Below are 8,616 nucleotides of genomic sequence, written 5' to 3'. Positions count from 1 at the left end.
CGGGACTGGTCCGTGCGGGAAGTCCGCGACGGCCGCGTCCTCCTCGACAGACCCCGCCGCCACGACTCCGGTGATGGGTTGGATGCCCTCTTCAAAGAGATGGTGGTGTGCGACCCCCTGCACCGGCAGTATATCCTGCTCCCCCCAATCCCCGACGACATGGCCGCTCCGGTTGCGGACCACCTCATGATATATGGGCAGAGCTTCGCCGAGACCTTCCTCGTCCCTCCCGGCTACGACGACGAGGAGGAAGCTGCTACGGCCACGGATGAGACGTCATTCAGGGTGATCTGGGTGGCGCTGCTCCAAGCTAAGCAGATGGCCGTCGTCTTCTCTTCGCGCACAGGGCAATGGCGAGCCCTGACTCGGAGCGTGTCGTTGCCTCTACCGGATTTCACATGGATGGTTCACTTCAGGTCGCGCCATTACGCCCATGGCTGCTTCTACTGGATTTCAGGTGAAAAATTGCTGGTGCTTGACATTCAGAGGATGGAGTTCTCCATGGCCGTCCACCCACCCTGTGCCAGAGCTCCGAGCGATGATGTGGCCATCGCGGAGGCAGGCCAAGGCACGATTCGGATGTTTGTGCCTACACCCAACACAGCTCGCCGTAGTTTTACGGTTTGGCGAAACAACGGTGGGATTTCCACCCAGTGGCAGTGGCAGATGGAGAATGAGACAATCTCGCTGCCTTCTGGGTCCTTGCTCACGGGCGCAGTGGGGAGGCACCTGCTCCTATATCATGTCGGAAGCTCGTCGATCAGGCGAGGTTGTTACACGCGGGGCGTCGACACATTCCAGTTTGAGAGGGTGTGTGGTTCTGCTTCATTGCCCAAACCGTCTCATGTATATTGCAACTTTCCACCGTCGTTATTATCGGCACCGACAGTGTCAAGTGGTAAGCTTTCTGTTGAATGCCAGAAATCTCCTTCCCTTCATATCACTACCACACAGCTTACAGTTCAAATGGTCACAATATTTATCTCCCCTAAACAAAATATTTGTCTGCAAAATAATACCTCTTTTCCTTAGAAATCCCAATTGTTTTCAGTTCACGCCTATGTTTATCTCCTCTTCATGACATCTAATCTTGAGTTGTAGCTCCGCACGTTGGGGCACTTTATTTCATCTATAGTAAGTTACTAAGGTTCCGCACAGAAAACGAATTCACCCGTAGTGATTTACATCAGTACTTTCTGTCAAAAACCCAACTTTGTTTGCCTGCACGTAGATGTAACCCTTTTTGCACCTTCCCCTGCTGGCAGTGCACTTTTGTGATTCATGCTGCCATTAGTCATTCGAGTTGATCCTCTTTGGTATTGAACTCTGATAATTGTACAACCAAGATATCTCCTTTGTTTAGCCTACTGTTGCAATGGAACCTGGGAACCTTCTACCGGATTGCCATTGGTGCTTTCTATGTGCAAATGTTTTTTCCCTCTCCTTTTTGTATGTGCTTCCTTCTTTAATTTCTTTCTCATGCGCAGCCTTCCTTTGAAGCATGGGAAACACACAAATTGGAGTACTACACATTTTGCCCTTGGTTGCCCTTCCTTTGAAGCATGATTGAGCTTAACTGCTTTAGCTAGTACTCCCTCTGTAAAGAAATATAAGAGTGTTCTATCACTACTTTAGTGATCTAGACGCTCTTATATTTCTTTACGGAGGGAGTACCATTAAGAGAAAAATGCTTACAGAACTTGGTTGAATTTTGTGAGTACAAAATTGCTGGATTTGCTACCGGGTTCTCAATTCATAAGTTACTTGCAATTTCATTAAACCTTGATCACATTACTACTATTTTTCAATCAACATAGAACCATTAAAATCTCAAGGGCACTTCATTTATAATATACTCCCTCCGTCCCATAATATAAGAACGTTTTTTACACTAGTGTAGTGTTAAAAATGTTCTTATATTTTGGGACATAGGGAGTATAACCTAAAGACTAATAGTTGCACACCATAAAATAGAGTGATTTCAGCCTTGGTAGAGTGCAACTTTAAGTGAAACTGTCAGACAAGTGAAAATTAGCATTAACTAGCTTGTGTGAATGTAACGGTGTGAGCTTGTGCAATGCAGCCACACCCCACGCTGACGTCCGGGGAGAGGGGGGCGCTGTGCGGGTGCCTGAACTACAAGAAGCCGACCCTGGAGGCGCGGAAGTGCACGTCCTCGCAGCGGCCGCCCAGCTCTAAACTCCTTGTTCGTCGCGGGTGGCGTAGCTCGAGAGGGCGTGCAAGGAGACGAGGGGCCTGCCAGTACCAGGGTGTCGAGGAGGACGACAGCGGCCAAGGGCAGCAAGTCCTTCAGCTGGAGGGGCTGCTTCCCTTGATTGTGATAGCTGGTCTCAGATCCTTTTGTAAGTTCATTCATTTGCCTGATGTGCGGTGCTGGTCTCTTGGTTTGTGCAACTGTTGGTCACTCACTCACTGGTTAAGAGTCAGGTAAGGTAAATGAGCAAGATTAGCAGTTGGGACTGTGGAGCTTTCACCGTTGTACCCTGTTTGCTCTTGCCGTCCTGTGCAACTGTTGCTTGATGACTGGTCGACAGTGAATTAGTACTCCCTCTGATCTTTTTTACTTCGCATATTAGTTTTGTCTTTACAGTTTTGACCGAATTTGTAATGTTGAAAAATATCAACATCTACTATAGCAGATAAATACAGTATGAGAAAAGAATACTATTCCATGATGGATCTAATGATACCTTGATGTGATATTGTGAACATTGATATATTTTTTCTGTAAACCTTTACTTGCTTTCTTCATAAACTGTGAAATCCCCAATGCACAGAAGGCGGGACTGAACTTGATGTTGGGAAGTAACCGACGGCAGTAACATGAAGTTCATCCAATATGCCAATGAGTACATAGCAACTCCAAAGCTGGATTCATTTTTTATTTGTGACATCAAGTGGTACAAGTCATGCCACAGGAAATTCAGAAGAGAGAATGAGTTGCAGGCAGGATGATTCCCAGCCTCGTGTTATCAGCGCTCTGGGTCTGCCATTAGGGCTGGGATGCTAGAAAGTTCCAAAAAAAAAAAAAAACTGGATATCATTTATACCGCATATAACAGAGCAAGCACACCTGTAAACTTTGGGGGGCAAATATGGTTTGTATCAGTAGCATGTGGAGTATGTGTAAAAACTGAAGAGGGCGCGGTTCAAAATGAAATAAGAGAATGAAGTGCAGCAGCTATTGTTGTTACCTTAAACGGAGTAACTGTAAATTAGGGGTACTGTTATCTTCTACTAGTATTGATGGTTTTCAGCACATTTGTATCCAAATGGAGTAAAAACTCAAACTGGATTTCGGCTTTACTGAACAGTGTTGAATTACCGTAAAACTCCTTTATCTTTTCTCTTTTAAAAGCTAGTCCCTCCGTTTTAGAGTAGATGACCCAACTTTGTACTAAAGTTAGTACAAAGTTGGGTCATCTATTTTGGAGGGAGTAGACTGCAATGATCTGATACATGTCCATTAGGTTTTAACCAATGGTCTGCTGCTGGAACTGTAAATTAGTAGTGCTATTATCTTGTGTTGACGGTTTCGGTGTCAATTGCTTCAATTTCAGCACACTTGTAACCAAATGGAGTAAAGACGTTTACCTTTACTGAACGGTCCTAGATCTCAGGGTTGAATCACTGTGAAAATTCCCTCATTTATGCCAAAACAAAGGTCCACAGCAGCCAGGCAGGTCTCTGACGGGGACCGAAGCTTCGATCTGAGCATGAGCAGTACCGGTCAATCATTCTGGGTTTTGATCCGGATCAAGGCAAAGGGAAACACGGCAGCTCGGGCATTCAACCAACCAACCAACTGTAAAGTCCGTGCGCCATTAACTACACTGTCGTCGGTCCTGCATGACTTATTGTTCAACACGCACTCGTCTTGATCCTTTTTTACTTACTCCGTAATACAGAGTTTATTTACTGCATCCTCACAGTCACAGCAGACGATTCAGTGGATTTTGGCGCAAGTTCTGACCGAAGAAGAAGGAGGAAAATGTGCAGCCTAGAAGGGAGGGACCCCGCCCCGCCCCGCCCTAGAGAAATGGCGGCTCCGAGCTGACCACCATGCCGAGGATGCCGCTCCAGTAGCTGCTGCTGCTCTCTCCGTCGCCCGAGACCAGGCCGCCGTGCTCGGCCTGGCCATTGCCGGACTCGCCCCAGCACTCCAGTGCACCGTGCGCACCGACACCAGATCCAGCGAGCAGCACGTCTGTGAGGCCGGCCCCGACGCCAACGGTTTCTTGGAACCACGGCTCCTCACCGCAGCCAATGATGTGCTCGTCTCCCCTCTCCGCGCCTTCCAGCCCTTGCATCTGCTGCTGGCGGAGGAACCTGCGCGCACTGTCCTCTTCGCGCTCCGGATCATCGCCTCTCAACCTCCACGTCGTGGGGTCGCTCTCGGATATCCCAAGGCTGACGCTGTTATTGTTACCGATGAACGTCAGCGTGGAGGTGGGTGACTCCAGGTCGAGCTTCGCGGCGCCCTGCCATGGCTGCAGCAGGCCGAGGCACGGGGAGGCGGCAGGCTCTGGCAGGTTTATTGGGTGCAGAGGGACTGAGGTTGGCCTGGAGGCTGCTGCGCGCATCGTGGATTCTCGAGCCAGGCGCCCCTCGGCCTCGAGCCGGGCGCTCTCCCACTGGGCCATGTGGCTCAGGCTCGCCGCGGCCTTGGCTGATCTGACGTCGTCTGCGGTGCCCACGGGAGCTCCGCTGGCGGCCTTGTGGGTGACGGGGTCGATCCCCATCTTGGCCAGCCTCTTCTTGAGGTGGGTGTTCCAGTAGTTCTTGATCTCGTTGTCGGTGCGCCTCGACAGGTGCGTCGCGATGGCAGACCACCTGAACAGTCCCAGGAAGCAAAGCTTAAGAGCTGATCATACTCATGCATTATTATTGCTGGACAACATAAAAAAGACAATGCCAGCCAAAATTCTTTATTCTGGAAGTGCAAAAAATCAGGAGGATTCTGAATATACAGAATGAAAACGCTGACATTTTGGTGCATTCAACACTACAAATTATTCGTCTTCTATTTTGCTTTCAGATGTGGTAGGAGTGGAATGCATATACATGGAATTTTTTTTCAAGCAATTACAAGGTCAGAGACTCTGCACTTGATCTTAGCCCTGAAAAAGGATGCAGGTAAGACATTGATGACGCGGCAACAGAAGGATCTGTACTACTCTGAAGGGAGCTTAAGTTGGTAACTGTGCTGTAATAATCCGAGTAAAAAAAAACTATACGTGAAAACAACTACACACCTGTTGCCGAGAAGAGCATGAAGCTGGATGATGGTCTGTTCTTCCTGCAAGCTGAACTTGCCCCTCTTGATGTCCGGCCGCAGGTAGTTGGTCCATCTCAGTCTGCAGCTCTTGCCGCACCTCTGCAAACCTGCAAGATGTTGGTCGAACCCTCACCAACCCCGTAGACGCCTTTGATCCTCAGCAACCGGATGAAATTCAAGCTTTTGTAGACTCACCGGCCTTGGAGGGCAATGCACGCCAGCTCCCGTGCCCATGCTCCTCGATGTGGGCAAGAAGCTTCTCGTCCTCCTCCGGCGTCCATGGACCTTTCTTTAGGCCGACCTTGTCACAGCATAGCGATCGCCCCATTGGAGTAGGCCCGTAATATGCTGCTGCCTTTCGGAAGCCAGGAGCTGACAGCTGAGTGCAGAGGAGCTAAATAGAGCAGCAGCAGGAGAGGGCAAGTTAGAGCTATACATCATTAGCACGATATGAAGGTATGAAAACTGAACTTTCCACGCCTTATCATCATGACATAAATGCCCTTTTGACCGTTTGGTTTTGGCGCAGGTTACTGGGTGCAAGAAGATGTACAGCTCCTCACCGATCAACTGAATGTAAGAGTAACAAGCAAGTGACTTTCAGTTGAGTATGAGTTTAGCATTCAGGTCCACGGCTATGGCCCTCGAAATAAAAGCTGCTATAACTCCAAGCGGTGATTGGACCCCTCTACTATGACACCAAGTCTAGGTTGGTGAGACCGTAAGGTAATTTTCTTTTTGCCTGAAGTTATTGAGGGTCAATGTTCGTTACGTATGTTGCTTCATTTTGGGACGAGTCCTCTTAGAGGAGCAACCCATTTGGTACAGCCATTCTGGCAGTCCAGTACAAAACATAGGCTTGTTAACATGCATTGTCTACCAATGCTTGGAATTAAGGATTTCATTATAATATCTCAGAATGAACTGTTTGGTGTACAGCTGTAGATGGAGGGTTTGTTTCTTTAGCAAACGCCGTTTTTTACTGGTGAAGCTCTCCATGGATTTGAAGTTGCTTTCAGTAATGGCACCAATGCCAAACTTCTTTTTTTGAATTTATTCCACGCAAAAAAAAAAACTTGAAGCGAGAATAAACTAATGAACTAGAAAAATTAATGCTTTTGTGAGATGCAGGAAGATACTGGAAGCCTTACAGTTGAAAAGGTAAAAAAGATGACACCTGGATAAACGTGTGTTAGTATGATATGGGACCATTAGGGCAGTGAATGGTCAACATCAAACTACATGAGTAGCTTTACTTGCAGTTCTGTGTAAGGAAACACTTACTGAATAGTGTGGGAAAATGGGAAGAACACAAAATGATCAATAAACGTAATACTGCACACATATAAGACATGGATATAAGAGTTGCACTATCCACTCTAGAGAAGTAGACAGGATAACATGCAGTCTCAACCTAAAAATACATTCCCAGTGTATGAGTATGATGTGGGAGTACCTCAACTGAAGTACTGCAAAGAGAGGGCGGGAAGAAGGATACCGGAACTATTTCATGACAAGAAGCATTATTCAGCCTAAGAAAAATAAGCATTATGACATCTTAAAGACATTATTTGTGTATATAACAGCACAGTTGCACTGTGTTAGAATAGAGAACATGTGAACAAACTAACTGGAGACAGGTCAGGGATGAAACACTTACCTCACTGCGAAGGAACTAAGGACATCCATGACCCCATCGAAATAACTATGTAACATTGCATTATTCAAGATTGTGGTACAGGTTCTTCCATCTGCACATGGCTTTTCAGACCAGATCAACCTCTCGTGCCAGTGGAAGATTGTACCATCTTGTTTATCACCTTGGTTGCTTCCTGTGAAGGAAAGCTTGGACGATCTGCTGGGAAGCTGTTGTTTACCGCGTCCCTTCTGTGTCACTCACTGTCTGACTAACATGTTGGCCTGAACCAAACTTGTCAATGGAACAATGAATAAGTTCACATTGTTTCAGTGGCATATAGCTAGAGATTTAACTGCAGTTTCAAATAAAGGCCAATTAACAACTGTTATCACGATGAAATTGCTAAATAACACAAATCATGAAATCAGACACTGCTAGTCTGCTTCTTTGAAGCTATGGCGATTTGATAGGTGGCATTAATTTGCAATCAGCTTAAAGATTGCAGGCATAGGTGGAAATTATTTTCATTAAATTTAGAGGGTCCTGGACTGTTGAAATTTCCAGCACAGGATTACATACCAACAATAACTACAACTAGTAGATTTGCAACCATACAGATAAAGTGATTTTTCAAAATATAGTAATCCTATGGGTTTGGAAAAGTACATGTGATTCCAATGCAAATACCTCTTCTCAAATACATCTATTATAAAGACATGCACTGCAGGATATTAGTACGGATGGCACATAAGGCACTTAAAAATCTACTCTCAGACAGACTGCCATGATATTATGCATAACCTTGATATGACTGTGCATAAAGGTCCTTACAAAACAGTCACTTTTTCAGCAGACATCTTATTTGCAGAATATCATTATCCATAACCTCTTCTACTGTAATATGTAAGTTGTGAAAAAGTGATATGCATACCTGGAGGAACAATTGATTAGTGAGAACTGACGCTGGTGTCCTGTCATGTTAGTAAATAGGGCAGCTGTTATGACTATTGTAATCTAGACTAGAGAAGCCGATGGACCAATACCAACTTGTGTGCGTCATACTGAACCAACAACCAGTATTAGATGGTAGTAGCAACAACAGACAAGAACTCGTGGAAATTTGTGCGTACTTTAACCCCTGCCACTTGCGCATGATACAACGTTAGCATGATATGCACAAGTTGATTTTATTGTAAGCTGGAAGGTTCCGGACAACATAAAAGCCACCAGCTATGCAATGAGTGCAATAGAATTAGCAAAAACTAAGTAGAAGAACATAAATAAAAGCACAACAAATTGTAAATGACAGGAACAGACCCTATGAAATGTTGCGCAAAGATCCACACTTTCACACTGCTACACATATGCACCCTACATACTAGTATAAGTCTAGATCCACCTGTGATTATGAAGATGTGCTCTAGCTAACTAATATGGCGGTAAAACCTTTTCAAACAACTGACAGTAAAAATTTATTAGGCAGAATATGCGATCAGGGTCCAGAGGTTCCATCTGGTCTCAGTGACAGTTCAGACCTAAGCATACCATAACCATTTTGCCAAACACCATTGCTTCTCTAACGTGCTCTGACAGATCACGGATGTGGGGGATAGCAATGTTAGGAAATTGAAAGAGGTGCAAATACATTGGTGTTACAAAGCACCAAAGCAGGTTGAAT

At 45.8% G+C, this 8,616-nt stretch overlaps 2 protein-coding genes across 4 annotated transcripts; one reads left to right on the top strand and one right to left on the bottom strand.

Annotated features, from left to right (window-relative positions):
• The first annotated feature begins 6 nt into the window (after window positions 1-6).
• On the top strand, window positions 7-2,583 carry LOC119366342. The gene is made up of 2 exons (XM_037632068.1): window positions 7-898; window positions 2,084-2,583. Exons 1-2 carry the CDS (start codon window positions 100-102, stop codon window positions 2,197-2,199), a joined length of 915 nt encoding a protein of 304 aa, XP_037487965.1. The 5' UTR covers window positions 7-99; the 3' UTR covers window positions 2,200-2,583.
• Window positions 2,584-3,643: 1,060 nt separating this feature from the next.
• LOC119366340 (transcription factor MYB106-like) lies at window positions 3,644-8,500 on the bottom strand. Of its 3 annotated transcripts, XM_037632065.1 has the most exons (6): window positions 7,870-8,500; window positions 6,960-7,290; window positions 6,756-6,831; window positions 5,495-5,693; window positions 5,277-5,406; window positions 3,644-4,854 (listed from the first exon to the last, which is right to left on the bottom strand). In XM_037632065.1, the coding sequence occupies exons 2-6, from the start codon at window positions 7,013-7,015 to the stop codon at window positions 4,053-4,055; spliced, it is 1,263 nt and encodes a 420-aa protein (XP_037487962.1). In that variant the 5' UTR covers window positions 7,016-7,290; window positions 7,870-8,500; the 3' UTR covers window positions 3,644-4,052. The 3 variants fall into 3 exon arrangements, with proteins under 3 accessions (XP_037487962.1, XP_037487960.1, XP_037487963.1); XM_037632063.1 differs by having other exon boundaries at window positions 6,960-8,500; XM_037632066.1 differs by lacking the exon at window positions 6,756-6,831 and having other exon boundaries at window positions 6,960-8,500.
• Between the last annotated feature and the right edge of the window lie 116 nt (window positions 8,501-8,616).

Source organism: Triticum dicoccoides, chromosome 2B (genome assembly GCF_002162155.2).
Source record: "Triticum dicoccoides isolate Atlit2015 ecotype Zavitan chromosome 2B, WEW_v2.0, whole genome shotgun sequence".
Taxonomy (NCBI): Eukaryota; Viridiplantae; Streptophyta; class Magnoliopsida; order Poales; family Poaceae; genus Triticum; species Triticum dicoccoides.
Note: the sequence above shows the minus strand (reverse complement) of the source record. Positions and strands in the feature narration are given on the sequence as shown.

Coding starts and splice junctions, on each gene's coding strand:
- LOC119366340 (XM_037632063.1), bottom strand. CDS start 7,015: ATGTTACATAGTTATTTCGATGGGGTCATGGATGTCCTTAGTTCCTTC. Junction 6,832..6,959: donor CTTAGTTCCTTCGCAGTGAG/GTAAGTGTTTCA, acceptor TATTTTTCTTAG/GCTGAATAATGCTTCTTGTC. Junction 5,407..5,494: donor TGCATTGCCCTCCAAGGCCG/GTGAGTCTACAA, acceptor AACATCTTGCAG/GTTTGCAGAGGTGCGGCAAG.
- LOC119366342 (XM_037632068.1), top strand. CDS start 100: ATGGTGGTGTGCGACCCCCTGCACCGGCAGTATATCCTGCTCCCCCCA. Junction 899..2,083: donor GGCACCGACAGTGTCAAGTG/GTAAGCTTTCTG, acceptor TGTGCAATGCAG/CCACACCCCACGCTGACGTC.